At 44.5% G+C, this 17,627-nt stretch overlaps 1 protein-coding gene across 14 annotated transcripts in view; it reads left to right on the top strand.

The window, feature by feature from the left end:
• nbeab (neurobeachin b) overlaps nt 1–17,627 on the top strand; it is a 202,183-nt gene that overhangs the window by 174,936 nt on the left and 9,620 nt on the right. For 8 of the 14 annotated variants that reach the window (XM_061782794.1, XM_061782800.1, XM_061782803.1 and 5 more), the window contains 7 exons: nt 2,926–3,078; nt 5,784–5,951; nt 12,558–12,647; nt 13,432–13,609; nt 14,665–14,736; nt 14,842–14,997; nt 15,660–15,830. In XM_061782794.1, the coding sequence (XP_061638778.1) occupies nt 2,926–3,078; nt 5,784–5,951; nt 12,558–12,647; nt 13,432–13,609; nt 14,665–14,736; nt 14,842–14,997; nt 15,660–15,830 (988 nt within the window). Of the gene's footprint in view, nt 1–2,925; nt 3,079–5,783; nt 5,952–6,742; nt 6,777–12,557; nt 12,648–13,431; nt 13,610–14,664; nt 14,737–14,841; nt 15,068–15,659; nt 15,831–17,627 lie in introns of those variants that run through there. The other 6 variants (XM_061782795.1, XM_061782798.1, XR_009789828.1 and 3 more) reach the window with 5 other exon arrangements.

Genomic DNA, 17,627 nt, shown 5'->3' with positions numbered 1-17,627 from the left:
AAAGAAGAGAACCCTGCTGGTTTGCCTCCATTTTGCCTCGCCTCATAGCATGCACGCAGCAGCAGCAGGAATAGGCGCTGACCTCAAAGTGTCATCCGTTTCTAGCGCACCCTGCTAGCGGGCGCCGTAGCCGCGGGCAATTAATAAAGCATTAATGACAAGAGCCATTTCAAATGCACTCTTCCCCCGCATGTCGGGACAGAGGTTTTGCTCTCTCGCTGCCAGCCGTGCAGTCACACGGCACCCTGTTAACAAATAGCGCACACTCGGCAACACATCCGCACTTGCCTTTGTTTTTGCAGAGGGAGATGAGCGCTACATTGTTGTTATATAACGTCTGCTCGCGTGTGAACTGTGTCTAAAATTCTGCCTTTGAAAAGATATGAATCATTCAGGATTCAGGCGCGGTCATTCCAAAATGGGTTCGTTATGCGCTGCATTCGACTGCCAGCTGTTCCTAATATTTTGGTTACCTGAGTTTGTCGCAAACGTGCATCCAAATATCCGAAACAGATCTCAGTAGGATGATCGATCCAGTGGTAGAAATGATTTCATCGGGGACAAAATATTGCATGTTAAACATCAAGATCATCAAGATTTTTAGTCATAATGCGGTGAAAATTCTGTAATTTAAAATAATATATATTTTTGGTCATTAGAAACCAATTCTACATACGTTCAAATTAGGCTTCCAAGCAAAGATTCGGGATCAAAATTAGGGTTTTTAACAATTAAGTGTTAGTGTTTCAAGTTACAGATTCAAGCCAGAGTTCGGGCTTCAAACAAGTGTTCGACTTTAAAATTAACCTTTAGACCCGAGACTAGAGTTTCAAACCAGGGGTAGGATTTCCAATCAGGTTTGAGCCAACAGTTAGAGTTTGAAGCCAACGTTATCATTTGAAATTTCTTTCAAGTCATCTAATGCATTTCAGGTTCGGGTTTTAAACCAGAATTAGCGTTTCAAAGGAGTGTTAGTGTTCAAAATTAGTATTTGGAGCTGCAGTTAGGGTGTCGTATGAGGAATAAGTTAGTTTTTTTTTAAATTTTTTTTAAAAAGGTTAGTGTTTCAAAATAGGGTTTGGAGCCAAAGCTTACGGTTTAACGTTTGCGATATAATGTTGGGCCAGGGCTTTATTCATGCATCGATAGATACCTCAAAATTCTGCCTGAGGGGTAGTGATTCAAATATATATTGATTTTGCACTGCCGAATATTGATAGATGTTCCTAATGTTTTGGTTGCCTTATTTAGCAAGTGTCAAAATGTTAGAAACAGCTAGCATGATGCAGTGCACTACAATATTAAACAAATCTGTGTTTAATCTGGATCTGATCCAGATTTGACAGCAGTGTAAACAGCACAAGGGAAATCCAGTTTAACACAATCAGCGGACATATTTTGTTGAGCTTGTGTAGCTTAAAGGAGCCGAACCAAAATGGTTTCCAAGGAAACAAAATTGACACCCTGTGAGATAAACTCAAATTTTAATCCACTTCCTGTATTGGATCTCGTGCGATCGTTCCTCTTGAACTTTCCAGTGCGTGTATTTTACCAGCACACACACGAACAGAATGCGCCGCCGCCTCGCAGTCATCAAGACCCGAGCCGAAGCGGCGGGGGCGGAAGGTCGTCCGAGGCCCGGCGAACAGAGCGGGCCGTCGGGCTGCCTGATTCAAAGTCGTCTCGTTTTTTCCCGGGGACTCGCCTTCATTAACCTCGGCCTCCTCCGGCAGTAACGACGACAAGAGCGAGCCGGGTTGTCCGACCCCTCGTGGGGTCACCTCTCAAGTCAGATGGAAACAACAATTCAACGACCCCGTCATTAACGGCCAATCTCTACACACGCACACACACAACATGAACATTCCTGGTGTGCAGATGCCTCATTGCGTCGGCATTTCTCGTCCTCTCACGGTTGCACTGAACCGCAGATTGGAAACACCAGTCACGCCTTTCTTTAAAGGGACGGTAGCGCATATTCGAGCCTTGTCAATCATGATGTTGTATTTCAGTGCGCGGGATTCCAGCAGGTGTTGCCTGATACTTCCTCCACTGTCAGATCGAACAACAACAACAACGACTCAGTTCCACTTCCATTTAACACGCTAACACCTCAGTGTGTCATAATAAGTGTTCAAAACAAACACAAACCAAAAAAACACCACGTCTCACTTTTCACATCCCGCTGTTTGGTGTGTTTGTGTTACCTTTTCACCTGCCTCTCGGTGGGGTTTCTTCTTGGTTTTCTGTTTTATTCTTTGATTCTGTTCGGTTTCGTTCGTTTTTTCAGGCAGTTTTGAAATGTACTGTCAAACTAAACATAAAACTGAGAGAATTTCACGTTGCGCATTGAAAACTAACGCATAACTTTGCCTTAAAGTCCACTAGCTGAATCCTGACATACAATGGGAAATGCCACAGATGAGCTAACGAATCGCATCAGCGTTATATCCCTTTCACAGATATTTGAACACAAACAGTGGAGCAACACAAGTCGACAGATAATATAAAACTACTCACAGGCATATATTCTTTATCCTCCGCAAAGAATGACCAATAATATTCCGGTTTACTGAGCAACTGTTACAGCTCCTCCATTTATACTCATTAGTCTGTATTATACTGCCCCTAGGTGGCCAAGACGGGAACACCAAAACAGGCAGCACAATGTCCATTGAACTGAAGCAAAAAAATCTGGAAAAAAACTGTTTAATTATTGTTATTAGTCTTTGTTTTATAAATTCAAATGTGCTGTTGTTTTTTTGGGAGGCTGGAATAGATAGTAGTTTCACATGACAGTGATATGAAGTTTTATTTTCATGGAGTGATGTGGATAATCCATTGATTTAAAAGGGTCATCATGCAAGTTTTCATAATTTCGTGAAAGTTCCTAAATGTTGTAATCGCAACTCTTCCGCCACGCAGGAGCTGATCCCGGAGTTCTTCTACCTGCCGGAGATGTTGGTCAACGCCAACGGCTACCATCTGGGAATGCGGGAGGACCGCGCCATGGTGGCCGACGTGGACTTGCCGGTCTGGGCCAAGACCCCCGAAGACTTCGTGAGGATCAACAGAATGGTGAGGATCGGAAAATTCCAGACTTCGCTAGCCTGTTTTATAGGCAAGTATGGAAGGAGTGCAAATGTGTATTGAAAATAATAATCAACCCAAAAACAATACAATTCCTGTTGTGAAACAGTACACGGTTCACTCAAGGCTTATTGTAATCTCGATTAGGCAAGAGGATTATTATTCTTATTCACTATTAGGAATATTGATCAATGTTTGTTTATTTGATCTATTTTTAAATTATACACTTTTTATTTTTGAAAAACTGCATACCATATTTTCGAGTCAATTCACAAAATGTGTGCAGATTTTTTTTCTGTTTTTACATATGTATTTTAAACATTATTTTCTAGCTAATTCACCCAAAAATATTTTTCATCTCCTTTTAGTTTTGCAAATTATATTGTTTATGTATTTTTTTAGAAATCCACCATATTTTCCACTTAATTTGCTAAAATATACGGTTCTTCTTTGTATAATACAATCACCATATTTTGTAGAACATTTGGCAAATGGTTCTAAAAAAAAATTCATTTTTGTACATTATCCATTTTTCATAACTTCTCTCATGTTTTGTTGATTTGGGAGTTTAACTTGTGTATCATTTTATATTTTGCAATTGTTTATAGAAAAATAATTCACCATATTTTCCAGTAATATGCTAAGATAAATCAATTTCTATATTTTATATAATAGACTATGATCTATCGCTTATCACCGTAATTTCTAATGAATTTTCCAAATTAATATTTATTTATTTAATATTCATTTTTTAATACACATTTGCACATTATGTATTTTTTTTATACATTCACCATATGGTCTTGGTAATTTGCTCAATTAACGTTTGTATACATATTTATTGTAATTTCTTTGTATATAGTATAATTTAAAAAAAAAACATTTTTTCCAGTTTATTTTTCTTAAAAATATAATTTTTTTTATTTAATACAAACATTTTGTAGTAAATTTACTAAGTCAATGTTTAGACCATTTTTTTAATTTTTTCATAAATTCACCATATTTTCTCGTTAATTTGATAAATTAGCATTTCTGGGGTTTTTTTTGTTTTAGTTTTTTTTCTCTTCTAATTGTGTGTTGAATTAAAATAGGTTATTGTAGTTTCTAATTAATTCTTTTTTTTTTTTTTTTTTTTTTTAATTCAAAAATGGCTTTTTTTTTTTTTTTTTTCCAAAGTTATCCCTATCTTTCCTTGGAACGTTTCCAGAAATGGAGCCCAATGTTTGAGGCTGGCGGGCGGCCAAGCAGTAAATAGTCCACAGGTGCGAACGTGGTTGCGGAAAGTCGCGTGTGTGTAAATGTGCCCTGTGATTGCCCCGGCTGACCACACCCGGGGGTTGACCCCTGCTCGCTCCAGCTCACCCGCGACTCTAATGAGAAACACCGCTGATGAAACATTTTCCATCCTTTTGCCATCTTTTTTGGGGAGTTTTTTCTTTTGTGGAGGCGAGCTGGAGGAACACGCTCGACCTTTTCAGCCGGAGTGACACAACCGGTCTGCTCATACGGAGGTGACCTTTCTTTAATCTGCGGGCCCCGCTGGAGACGGATGCTCGCATCCCTCAACGTGCGCCGATGGTCCTCGCTCCGCAAAACCCTTCGCCATCTTCCCCCCCGCCGCCATGTTTGTGTTCTTTTGTTCTAGTCTGCAGCACTCTGGCCTCCTTTATGATTTCATTTCGGTCTCCTTCCTTCTCATTCGCTCTCCCCCGCTTCCTCCCACTTCCCATCTTTGCATGTGCCACTTCCAATTGTGGTGACATGCCCTGTGGCAAACTGTGTGCGTGCGTGCGTGTGTGCGTGTGAGAGTGCAGCCTTTGTTACTAATGGCTGATTTTTTTGTGTGTGTTTTTTTTTTTTTTTCTTGCCTCTCCACGCCGCTTCCACCAACATTCGCATTGTGCAGCGTACAGTAGCATTTATCAGCCTGGCGGGCGTCTTATCCGCGCTCTCCGCTTACACACGCAAACACAATAAAAGACACAGTGGAGGAATACGCTCCGCTCTCGCAGGTCATTTATCAGGCTAGTTTTACACTAAATTGGATCCCTGTTAGCATCTCCGAAAATGATGAGTTGTGGGATTTAAGTGGGAGCAGAAATGTGAGATGATATGCGAGTTGATAACAGCACGACACATTCCTTTTGGTGATATTGCTTCTATTATTCTGTTCAATTGTTCGTTTATTTTGCTCTCACAGGTCATAAGATTAGGTACCCGATCCACTTAATCCAATGAGATGTTTTATATATTGCCAGAGGTGAATGATGAATGCATTCTGGATTTTTTTCATTTTATATAAATATACATATATATTACATACATCCTAAAATTGTGCCTAACATGTACAATTCAGATATTCGGCCTTGTTGACCTTGATGCGGGGACATTAAAAAATATGTTTTGTGTTTGTCCTTGGCGGAGGTCTGAACACCACTAAGTGCTGTCTGTTGTATTCTGGAATCTTTTTTATTTTTATTTTTTTCCTGCTAAGGCACAATTATTTCGCACGGCTCTCGTTCGATGGGTGTTCCTAATGTTTTGTCCTGTGTGTTTTTGCCGTCGCTGCAACGTCCCGTGAGGTCATCTGCACATCCGAGCGCTTCCGAATGTGAACGGACAACGTGTGTCATCTCTTTGTGCGTGTGTGCGCGCCTCTCATCTCTAATTGGCCCCCCGTGCTCGTCGGGCAGGCGCTGGAGAGCGAGTTTGTGTCGTGTCAGCTGCATCAGTGGATTGACCTCATTTTCGGCTACAAGCAGCGCGGTCCCGAGGCGGTGCGCGCCCTCAACGTCTTTCACCACCTGACCTACGAGGGCGGCGTCAGCCTGGACGCCATCGCCGACCCTTTGACCAGAGAGGTAAACACGGACACACACACACGCGAGTGTATACACAGTGAACCCCGGCCTAATCCGGGTTCGCTAGTCACAAATTGCCTCGACGTGTTGGAATGCCTTGGTATGTAGGCTCCCTCTAGTGGTACACAAAACTATTGCTGAATTTAATGTTCAAACTGTCCATAATGTTACAATGGGTTAAGATTATTATTATTTTATTTTTTTTGGAAAGTGCAGACTTTAAATTCACACGCTGTGTGGCAACAAGCAGCAGTTTGGCAAAAAAAAAAACTCCCACTTGAAGTTTACGGTCCAACTGAACATAAAACAATTACACGTTGTGTATCTCAAACAATGATATAGTTCGGCCTTTCAGTCCGCTATCTTAATGCTAAAGCTAAATAGCGTCGACTGTGTGTTGCAGTCCTTTAAGCAATGGATTGAACATAAACGGTGCAGCAGCACATGTAGACATACAATATAGCAGTACTCACAGTCACGTTGTTTGTCCTGTGCATAGAAGGACTAAAATTAGTGTCGTACTGATGAGTTGAGGGAGAAGTTAAGATATTGCAATGGACCGTATAGCCACCTATCTGTCTTATGTTGCCCCCAGGTGGCCAATGTGGGCAGACCAGAAGGCGCAGCACAATGGCCATTCAATTGATACAGTATGAGAAAAAAAAAAAAAAAAATTCTTATATTTCATTATTTTATTACTGTGTGTGTTTTTTTAAGTACAATAGTATGGAATGCTATTTCCCTCAGTAAAATATACAGTTACAACCTTTTTTTTGTTTTTGTTTTCAAAGGAGTGCTGTAACGGATTATTGGCATTTCGCAAACGTAAGTACAGTGGTCCACTGTACTGAAGGTGAACCTTGATTTACTGGGAATTACTGCACTGTACAAGATTGGTCTCCATGGCGACCGAGCCCCTCCCACCCTCCCTCATACTCTTAGTCCCTCCCGGCCGACATAACCTCCTGTCTGCACGTGTGCTGGCACGCGTTAATGTCGTCTGTCAGTCTTCTTTTGTGAAAAACAAAACAACGGCCCGTCATCGATTATGGGCCTCCTCCGCTTTCAATCGGATCGATGATCCTGCGATCAATGCGCAGAGGTCGGCCCGTCAATAGCCGAGCGGGTGCGTCTCCTTGTCCTCAACACGTTAATTGAATATCTATGAGCTGCGGTGTGCCACTTGTGAATGGCTTAATTGCGGCGGCGGGGCAGCAGCTGCCGTGCATTGTGGGTCTTTTCTGGGATGAGTCTCTCTTTTCCTGTGATGTCCGCCATCTGCTGTCTGCAAAACAACTCATTTATATACTGTCACTTCCAGCGGCGCCTTTATTTATCAAGTGACCATTATGCAAATGGGACGCACCAAGATTTGCTTGATCCAAGCAAGGGCCTTCTTCTTATTTTTTTCTTGTTTGGGGGGGGGGGAGTTCGTATTCTCTGTAGTTGCCAATTGTGTTACCGCGAACGCCGGTGTCTAATTGTGTCGAGATCCACGTTGTGTTTGCGAGTCAGCTAATTGCAATCGTTCTATTTGACATTCCTTCAACATCAATTCAAACTTGTTTCGCACATAGAACCATGCCCCTTGTTTACAAATTGAAAAAAGATTGCTCCTTCCATTATTCAAATACATGACTATTATTTTGGTGGATTCTTTCCGTTTCTGATGCAAAATAACAACGCGAGGATTTAACTGCACGTGCACATTTATAGCTGCATATTTATTTAATAAAGATACCATTTTGCCAGAGGACATCGCAACATTTGCGAAATGTATGTGTTTCAAGTCACAAATGTGAGAACAATGTCCTTCAGTAAAAAAAAAAAAAAATGGCAGACATTTCACGTCAAGTCAACTTTTTTGATTTAGCCTTGAATCGCAAAAGAGGGGGAAGCGGCAGTAAAACAGGCCAAAATCTAGATGTCGGGGTGTGGCAAAGTACTTGTTGACTTGTTGCATACAGGTTACAGTTTAACCAAATCTTAAGCCGAGGTTGAAACTTTTTTTAGCTTCTCTCATTTTGGCAGGTAGAACATTCCAGAGTGCTGGAACTTGGAGGAGAGAATGAATGCTCTATAACCTGCCGACTTCTTTTATAGCTCGCGAGTGTCACCAGAAGTCAAGCTGTTGCTGCTCGGAAAACGTTTTTTGTTTTTTTTTAATGTAGTGAGGAAAAATGTCGTACAATCAAAATTCCAACACCGCTTACATAATATACCTATGCTACAGATACCTGAGGCTGTTTTTTGTTACAAAATCTTCTGTGAAAAACATCTCAACATAGTTACTAAACATAACGAAGCACTGACAAAGAGCGAGCCCGCTAAATGTCGCGCGAACACCCGCGATATTGATTCATCCGGCTCCAGCGACAGCTGACGAATTGCATAAACGCCGTCAGGACCTGTCAGGAAATCCGAGGGTCCGCCGCCGCGTGTCAGGTGGCGCCCCCTGCTGGCGGGGGCAGGCCTCGTCCTGACAGCTTCCTCTTCACGGGGGGGAGGGGGGGAACATGACAGCTCGGCCCCCGGTTTCCGAGCACGTGGCCTCGCTCGGGAGGAGGCGGACAAATTATTCATCAGTGCGACTTCATTCCTTGTCACACAGACCCCCCCCCCATCCCCCTCCCCAATCCCTTTACACCCCCTCCCATCCTTGACTGCTTACGAGGTTGACAAAGACAGCAAAGCTTGAGTGCTAGTCAACAAAGTGTTCATATTGAAAAGTGTGTCATCACTTGACCTTTAGGATTTGAATCTTCTTTCAAGGGAATCAGATATCACCGACAAGTTAGCCTCGATTGGCATTGATACAAGTCGAATGAAGAAATCAAAGTCAAGTCATTAGCCCCCGTCGTCAAAGGTTCTCATTCCTGCGTGTTCGCAAATGTTCCAACTTGGATTCGTCGACATTGTGGATGGAACGTTTCGTTTGAAATGACAAGACGTTGTCGTCTCACTTCTTTTTTTCTTTTTTTTTTCCAACTCGTCGACTGTCGCTGGTTTGGTGTCGTGAACTTTATCTTCGGAGTATCCCCGTTCAAGAATATTCCAAGCCGTGTGACGTTTGTTCAACGCGCAGGGAGTCTTCGCCCAATCCATCAGTTTGGAAGTGTTCCACTGCTGGGATTGTTTTCCAACTTCCGCCAGCACAAATGCTCTTTCTTCAAAAGTGAATTGTGTGTTTGCCATTATTCAGCGTTATTTCCACCTTGAAACAAAAAAAACAAAAATCTATGTTAGTACTGGGTCGTCAAAGAGTGGCCACATTTTATGGGCTGGATTCGGGTACGTTTATGGAGGTAAAAGCTAAGGAGAGCGGTTATAGTCTTCCAGCGTGCGTGCAACTTCTCCGTCAGTCTTCTCGGCGTGTTGTCGGCTTCAGGTGTCGTGTCGCATGGCGAGCCCGCGCTGCTTAGCGGGTCAAGCAGAGGGCGCGTCCTCCTTCTGTCTGACAGACTTGATGTCGTGTGTTGTGTGGTGTTGTGTTGTGTTGTGTTGTGTGGTTTTACGGCGGTACGTGCGTTTCCGGCCCGTGCGCGAGCCATAGCTTGGCGGTCCGCAAAATAATTATATCGTTAGCCTAATAGTTGCCTGCCCAAGTCATATTTCAACATTTTGGGGAAAACAAGAATTAACACAATTTTTAGCAAATACATTGTTTTTTTTTTTGTTTGTTTGTTTTGTTTTTTTAGTCGGTAAAAATTGACGTAGACAATTATGCTAACAATATTATTTGTTTACTGTATTCATCTTGTGCCCTTAAAAAGGATTATAATTGCCTGTAGATGCTACATGAAGAAGCTCCTCAACTCACATCAACATACAGTAGGTCCTTGGCACTAAGATGCCACGAGATGGCGCAATACTCATACAGTGGTTTTGCCTCAACACAAAAACACCACTAGGTACGTTTTTCAGCAAATAACTGAGGATCGGTTCCAAAGAAAAATGAACAATTGAATTAGCCAATGGCAAGACCGTGAACGTGAAGTTAATTCATCCTGCGACCGTTCTCAAAAGTCAAATCACTCGTATCGCAAATCAACATTCCCCATTGAAATGAATGCAAATGCCATGAATTCATTCCAATCCCCCTAAAAACGCACCAGAAAAGTTCATTTTTCCTCACAAGACAAAGAAAAAATGCTGCCACGTTCACTCAAATATTCATAAATCAATAAAGCAAATGTGCTTAGTTGCATTCTTTACATGTCGTATTACATTTTGTCACTGTACTCAAGTGAAGTTACTACTGTAGAAGACTTTACACACAGATGGTCTAAATGTGCCTTTATTTTTGTATTCCCCAAATGTGCTCAGCAACAAGTCACGTGAAACTTTGGAGGGCGGTGCGACAGTGGCGTTGTGTCAGATAGGAAGTGACGGAAGTCGTTTTGGGGGAAGAGGAAAGCAGGCGGGGGAGTTGTGGGGGCTCTCGCTCGCAGGTGGCCTGTCCTCATCCCGAATCACTTGGGAATGTTGCTGCCCATTGGCTGCGTGTGATTTTAAGCGGTGTGTACAGCGCCCACGCGAAACGAGGGCCGAGCACCCCCCTGCGCGACGGACGTCTGCGCACGCCGCTGCGATGGAGGAGCAGGCGCCAGTCACTTCCATCAAGATCAATGACAACCACACATATCTTTTTTTCATTCGCCGTGTTACCGCCGCCAAGGAGGGGATGTTTTTAACCGTGTCAGTGGACAGGATGACACAAATATCCCCTCGGAAGTAAATACAGTAAACCCGTAGCCCTGCTGCCAATTGCGAAAAACCGTGAGTCATTGACAGCCCCCTAAAAATATTGAGAATTGCCGCTATTAATAGTTTAAATGGGAAATATACAGCAAACTATGATCCTTAAACTGTTCAATGTCACTTCAAACTCATCATACAACTTCACCCTGACAAAATAAATGCACATGCACTCTTTGTAACTTCCGCTGACAACCCAGGCTAAACTTAGCTCCTCCCCAACATACAAATGTCTAAAAAAGAGTCGAGATGTTTCACTTCTACATGCAGTGAACCTTCGAGGACCAAGCCCTGTGGTGAATAGTTCAAATTTGCGAGTAATTGTGGCCCATGCAAAAAAGGTTTGTAATTTCCTATAGCTGCCACAAGATGGCAGCAGCAAATCTCTTTTTTCTCTATTCGACAAAGCTTTGGCCGGATGAAATAAAGTGCCTCTCCTCACTTCGACATCAACACCCAAATGCCAACAGATGGTGCAAAGGACATTTTTTTGAATTTTAGATACGGCTTTGGCCTGAGCAAAAAAAAAAAAAACAATAAATAAAAACAGCAAATAGGAGAGTTTTTCAGCAAATAACTGAGGCTAGGTTCCCCCCGAAAACTGAGAATTTGCGAATGGCAAACCATGACGATGGGGGACTTGATTGTACTTTCTTGACACCATATACTTTTATGAGCCAGGGATTTGGATCCATCTTGTGCTATTTAGGCCGGTAAGAAATCGACCAAAATATGGCACAATTGAATACAATGCTGAATATGAGACACGACAGCAACATTTTGGCTTTTATATGCAGGTTTTACTCATTTTTAAGCAACATACTGGATACTTGTTGGGCTGTCTTTTCCTTTTTCTATTCCCAAATCGCAACGCCATTCCAGTGAAATTTTATCGTCATGGGAAAATGTTTCACTTATCTGTTATTGAAGAAAAATATGTTCTTGATGAAATCCCATTAAAATGCCACCTCTTCGAAAAAAGTTTCTTTTGTCTCCAAATTCGCTCTTAAATGATGAATTTATATGAAGTTGGAATATCCGAAATGAAAATGATCTTGAACCTAGAAACTGGAATTGATTGATTTATTTGACTGCATTTCCGAAAAAAAGGGGAGATTTCTTCTTTTGCATTTGAACTCTTCACATGTATGCTACGTTTTAATTAGTTAGAGATGGAACTGCCATAACAAAAAGCACAATATATATATATATATATATATATATATTGTGTATTCTTGTCGGAACATGTTTTCCAAGATGTTTCAGGTCGAATATAGTCCCGCGGGAAGTGGGCAGGCTCTCCCAATGTGTGCACGTGTGTGTCCGCTCGACTGAGTGCAATTCTAGCGCGTGGTGTGTTCGTCTTCAAAACAGACCCACATTTGAGAGCGTGTAAAGCATCCTTTGACGTGACCCCCGTGCACTTTTGCCTGCCTCTCTACGCACACACGCGCGCCCTCTCCTTTGTCTCGCGCGACAATAGCGCGGGACATCGCAGTGGCCGGCCTCGCCGGGATGTCACTCCAGGTTAGCGTTTGCGCAAGCGGGGGCCCCTCGCGCCTGCAAATGGGAACGGTTAAGCCAAGCATGTTAATAGGAAAAGGCCTGTCTCTTCCATACTAACACTTGGATGACTCTGCAGGGTGAGGAGGGTGAGGTGGAGGTGGAGGGGGAGGGGGTGGGGGTTACCGGGAGTGCACCCCACTCTCCCAACTTCAAATCCAGATTTGCTCGCATTGTCAAGTAGCGCATTGACCCATCACTTTGACGCATATCCACTGTGACGGCCGCCCTCTCTCTTCCGCTTTTCTCGCTCTCCACTTTGTCTCTCGCTTTCCCCTCCCGCAGGCCACGGAGGCGCAGATCCGGAGCTTTGGACAGACGCCATCTCACTTGCTCATCGAGCCACATCCTCCACGCAGTTCCGCCATGCACCTGGTGAGAGCGGAGAGCATGCTGGAGAGGCGGGGAAGGGGGTGTGGGGGCAAGAAAAAATATTGCTCAACTTTTGAACGGAGAGGAGGTTGTGCCCCCTCCAACCCCACACAATTGAATTCATTTAATAACGTGCGTGACAAATCACCCCTAGGATGAAGACACAGCACCCGTTTTACATCATACCTCTTCTTTCATCTGGCTCAACAAACTTTTACATCATGTAATATTTGTTGCGTTCATTTTGCATTTATTTTCTTAAAATTGGTGAATTATATTTTATGTATTGTTTTTTTATTTTGTGTTCATTGATCTCATTAAATAATTAGGTAATTGATTTATATATTTGTATAACATTTTTAATTATTGTATTAATAAATTCAATGATTATAATCATAAGGCATTTATTGTAACAATTTTAATGACTTTGTATTATATCATATTTTACATACTGTTTAAAAATGTTTTTTATTTATGTATTTGATTGTTTTGTTTCATATTTCCTCATCTAGATTGACACTAAGCCCTTTAAAAAAAAACAAAAATGAGCACCAAAGTTTGCCCACCTCTGCTTTCCCTCCACTTTGAACACCCTGGTTGAAATTCCGTTTCACACCCACCGACTCGACTGCGGGGCCAATGCCGAGTACGGCTTAGGCTACCTTGCCGACCAGGGGCAGATCTAGCGAGTGGCCACTCCTTGAGCCCCGAGTCTAAAAATAGGAACTTCAACTGTGAAGCCCCCATAAGAAAAAAAATGGCATATTTTGTCTTCCTCCTTCCGCAGAGTCCTCTGATGTTCAAGGACCAGCTGCAGCAAGACGTCATCATGGTGCTGAAGTTCCCGTCCAACTCGCCGGTGACGCACGTGGCGGCCAACACGCTGCCGCACCTCGCCGTGCCGGCCGTGGTCACCGTCACGTGCAGCCGCCTCTTCGCCGTCAACCGATGGCACAACACGGTCGGTGAGTGACGGCCGCTCCCATGAAAACGTCACCTGAGCCGGCGCCTCCTGACCAAGCGGGGAGTGTTTCCACATGTTGTCTCAAGCTGGCGTGTGAACCGCAGACCCCCCCGCCCTCCTTTGTGCCCCCGAGAAAGGGGCCGCCACCTCCGGGTCAGGAGGCCAAAGCAATGCTGGCTTGGAAATTGGGCCCCGGCTCAAGCGCACATTCGCCTCACACTTGCTTGCTGTCAGAGTGGAAAACACGGTGAGAGAGAGTCTACTGCCCTAATGAGGGCAACTGCAGACCACTGGCCGCCATGTTGGACAGAGAGGAAATGTGGTTTGGCTTTGACGACGACAAAAACAACCTTTATTTGATTCCTGCTTGGAACAAATTCATTCAGTGGCCTTTCATCCTAAAGTGTTTTTCCACACCAAATATGATGTGTTCAGGATCCTCCGTTCACCACCATATAGTGTGTGCAGATTGCCCGCGATGCATTCAGGGTCCTCTCTGGCATTGAACTTGCACTCTGTGTACATCGTCCATGATGCATTCATGGTCCTGTGCACAGCGCTGTTAACACCATGCGTGCACATTTCTGGCAATGCGTGATGCCCGTGATGCATTCAGGGTTCTCAGTCCACCGCAGTACAAACTCATGTGCGCATATTGTTGAAGGTCCGTTGATGGTTAAAAGATGCATTCAGAGTCCTTTACTCGCCACTATCGAATTCAGGTGCCAGGCCAAGTTTATTTTTTAATTTTTAATTTTTTTACTTGGTGTCCAATTGAGGTTAAACAAATTGGTGTGCACACTTCGCCTGGCCCGCGATGCATTCTGGGTCCTCTGTTAACGAGCCAATTTTGCCAAAGCAAGGATTACAAAGTCCAGATATCGGCTTTCAAATCCAGGGAGGAAAAGTCAAATAAATCCTCAAGTACGGATACCTGAGAATTACACTTAAGTCCAGTTACAAAGTATTTGTACTTGGTTACTTCCCAAGTCCAGTTAACAAAGTATTTCCCACTGCTGCATCCTGACTCAAACTGGACAAAATGTGTTTGTTCAGGACTGAGAGGAGCGCCAGGATACTCCCTGGAGCAGGCTCATCATCTCCCAATCGAGATGGACCCTCTGATCGGTGAGTTCGTCTTCTGATTCCACAGGTGCTCGCAGCTTCTCAAACGCATCGGCCGCTTGTAACGTCTGCTGTCGACACGTGTCCCGTGTGCCTTCGCCGCCGCAGCAAACAGCGCTGCGAGCAACAAGCGTCAGATCACAGACTTAGTGGACCAGAGCATCCGGATCGGCACGCAGTGCTTCGTGGTGACAGCTGACAACCGCTACATCCTGGTGTGCGGCTTCTGGGACAAGAGCTTCCGCGTGTACTCCTCGGAGACAGGTGGGCTGAGAGCGGGAGCGCCAAAAAAGGTGTGCGCGCTCGTGCGTGGAGGACGGCGTCAAGTGCTCGGCGTGATGCTCTCAATGGCCGCTGAGACAAATTGCCCAAAAATAGGAGTTGTGGATGCCCTCAAAAATGTTGGGCATATACAGTAGAGTGCTGCCTTGACTTCCGAGTGCCTCCACTTACAAGTTTGTTGAAGTTACGAGCCAATTTATTTTTTGGCTTCAATTGAGTAAAACAGTGTCGTACTGAACTGTTGAGCTGCACTGTAGCTTCAAACTTTTGTTCACCTTCTACATTTTCTGGATTTTTTGGGGTTGTGGCTAAAAACTAGTCCTGTGGGGCATGTACTTTCTGACACAAGTCCCTTCCCCTACTCTGAAAACACCAAGCGTCCTTATTCCATGCAGTGGCCATTCGTGTCCGGCGGAATGGCCACTTCCTTATTCATTTGAACCTGAACCCACTCAAACAGTGCCCGCAGATGGGAAAAATACATCTCCCCTGAAGTATTATGTGCTTTGTGTTATTTGGGCTTCAGTGTCTCTGCTGTTTGGCGCCACGCGCGTTGCGAGGCAGCGGCGAACCGGACGGCGTCCGCCGCCCCCGCGGCCCCTTCTCTGTCAACCGCCTCTTAAACTGATGTTTGTCCCGAGCAGGAAAGCTGACCCAGATTGTGTTCGGCCACTGGGACGTGGTGACGTGTCTGGCCCGGTCCGAGTCGTACATCGGGGGCGACTGCTACATCGTGTCCGGCTCCAGAGACGCCACTCTTCTTCTGTGGTACTGGAGCGGCAGGCATCACATCATCGGAGACAACCCCGTCAACAGTAAGTCGCTTTGTCTTTTTTGTGTTTGTGTTTCACACGCGGATATCCGATTTGATGAAGTTGACAGACGCTGCGACGGCTAATTAAGAATTCCGGCTCAGCTGCGTCCAATTAGCCAGGCAGAGCTTGTTGTGTTCGTTGCATCGGGAAAAAAGAATTCCCCTGATGCTCACGCTGTCTACCAAGCCTCCTCAACACTTGCGCGAATGTCTTCTTCTGCAATTAACATATTCAAGGCAGAACCTCGCATAACGGTGCTGATGTTTCGTCTCGGCGAAAATAATTTCAAAATGACAAAAGTCCAAAATGTTCACATAAATCTAAAATTACATGGCGCTGCTTTGCACTCTACATAAGGATTCGGGGAATTTAATTGTCGAGCACACATTTACACATGATATGGCACCAAATTCAATCCCCAAGGTCCCAGATTAACCCAATAGTACTCAAGACTTAATAAATAAAAAATATAGCACAAAATAAGATTTAAAAAAAGAAATAAAATGCTTATTCCCAGTTATGAGTGTGTGCAAAGATGCAAGTGTAGCAAAAATGTGGATACAGCAGAAATACAAACGTAGCGGCTTGAACTGCTTATAATATATTCCTGATATTTTGTACTAAATATGTATAAAGCGTTCGTCGTGCAGGGATTAATAGGGGTGGGGGTCTGATGCCGGGTTTTACGGAGCAATGTTCGAGTTTAATAGTCTCACAGCTTCCGGAAAGCATCTGTTCCTCAGCCTGGTGGTCCTGCACCGGATGCTCCGTAGCCTCCTGCCTGAGGGGAGATGATGGACGAGACGGTGTGCGGGATGGGGAGGGTCCTTGATGATGCAGAAAGCCCTTGTTCTGCACCTGCTGGTGAAGATGTACAGTCTGTGGTTGTGGGGAGGCAGCCTTTTGACATCCTTTGTAGAGGGTAGGGGGGCATCTGTCCCTCCTGAACTCCACCCCCATCTCCTTGACCTTTTCACATTGATGCAAAGATTGTTGTCTTTGCACCAGTCCACCAGATGTTTCGGTCCTCTGACTCATTGTTGTTGGTGATGTGTCCCACCACTGCTCCGTGGTCTACAAACTTCACGATATGACAGCTCGGGAATCTCGCTGAGCATACACAAGGCAAGCAGCGTGAACAGGAGGGTGCTCGGCACACAGCCCTGGGGGGAGCCAGTCTTGAGTGCTGAGGGTGATGGAGGAGGGCATGGTGTCATGGATCCTGACAAGTCTGCGGTCAGTTGTGTTGGGAGTCCAGGACCCAGTTCCCCAGTGATGGACTCAGCCAAACATGGAAAATGCAAGCACAAAACATGTCTTCACCTACATTTTTTGTCCTTCCTTGTTCTCCTTCTGTGGGGTTTTTGGGGCAGTCGGCCACTAACTGATCTTGTCTTTCCCCTCCAATTTGAATTGATGATGGCCAGCTGTTGTGAAGTTTTCTGCCGCCATCTAGTGGTGGGGGTCTGAAGCAGCCTGGTATCTCAGAGAGACTCTTATTTGTAAAATTCTCCTATTGTATTTGCGTTTTTTCCAGTGGAACCCATGGAAGCCTCATGCGGAGTTAATCCTTTAATTGAGGTCATGTGAATAAAAAAAGGTGTCTGAATGTGTTGGATGATTAAAATGATGTCAGGTTCAATCACGCCCATACCCCCCCCTCCCCCGCCCTCAGCCTCACGCCATCACCAGGCGCAGGCGAGCGGGTTGCGGTCGTCCCGAGGGTGAAGGCGAAGCGGCGAGATTGAATCTTTTGTCAGGCAGGTGAGCGGCTTCAGCTCCCTTGTTACCTCCCCA

This window comes from Phyllopteryx taeniolatus, chromosome 8 (genome assembly GCF_024500385.1).
Source record: "Phyllopteryx taeniolatus isolate TA_2022b chromosome 8, UOR_Ptae_1.2, whole genome shotgun sequence".
Taxonomy (NCBI): domain Eukaryota; kingdom Metazoa; phylum Chordata; class Actinopteri; order Syngnathiformes; family Syngnathidae; genus Phyllopteryx; species Phyllopteryx taeniolatus.
Note: the sequence above shows the minus strand (reverse complement) of the source record. Positions and strands in the feature narration are given on the sequence as shown.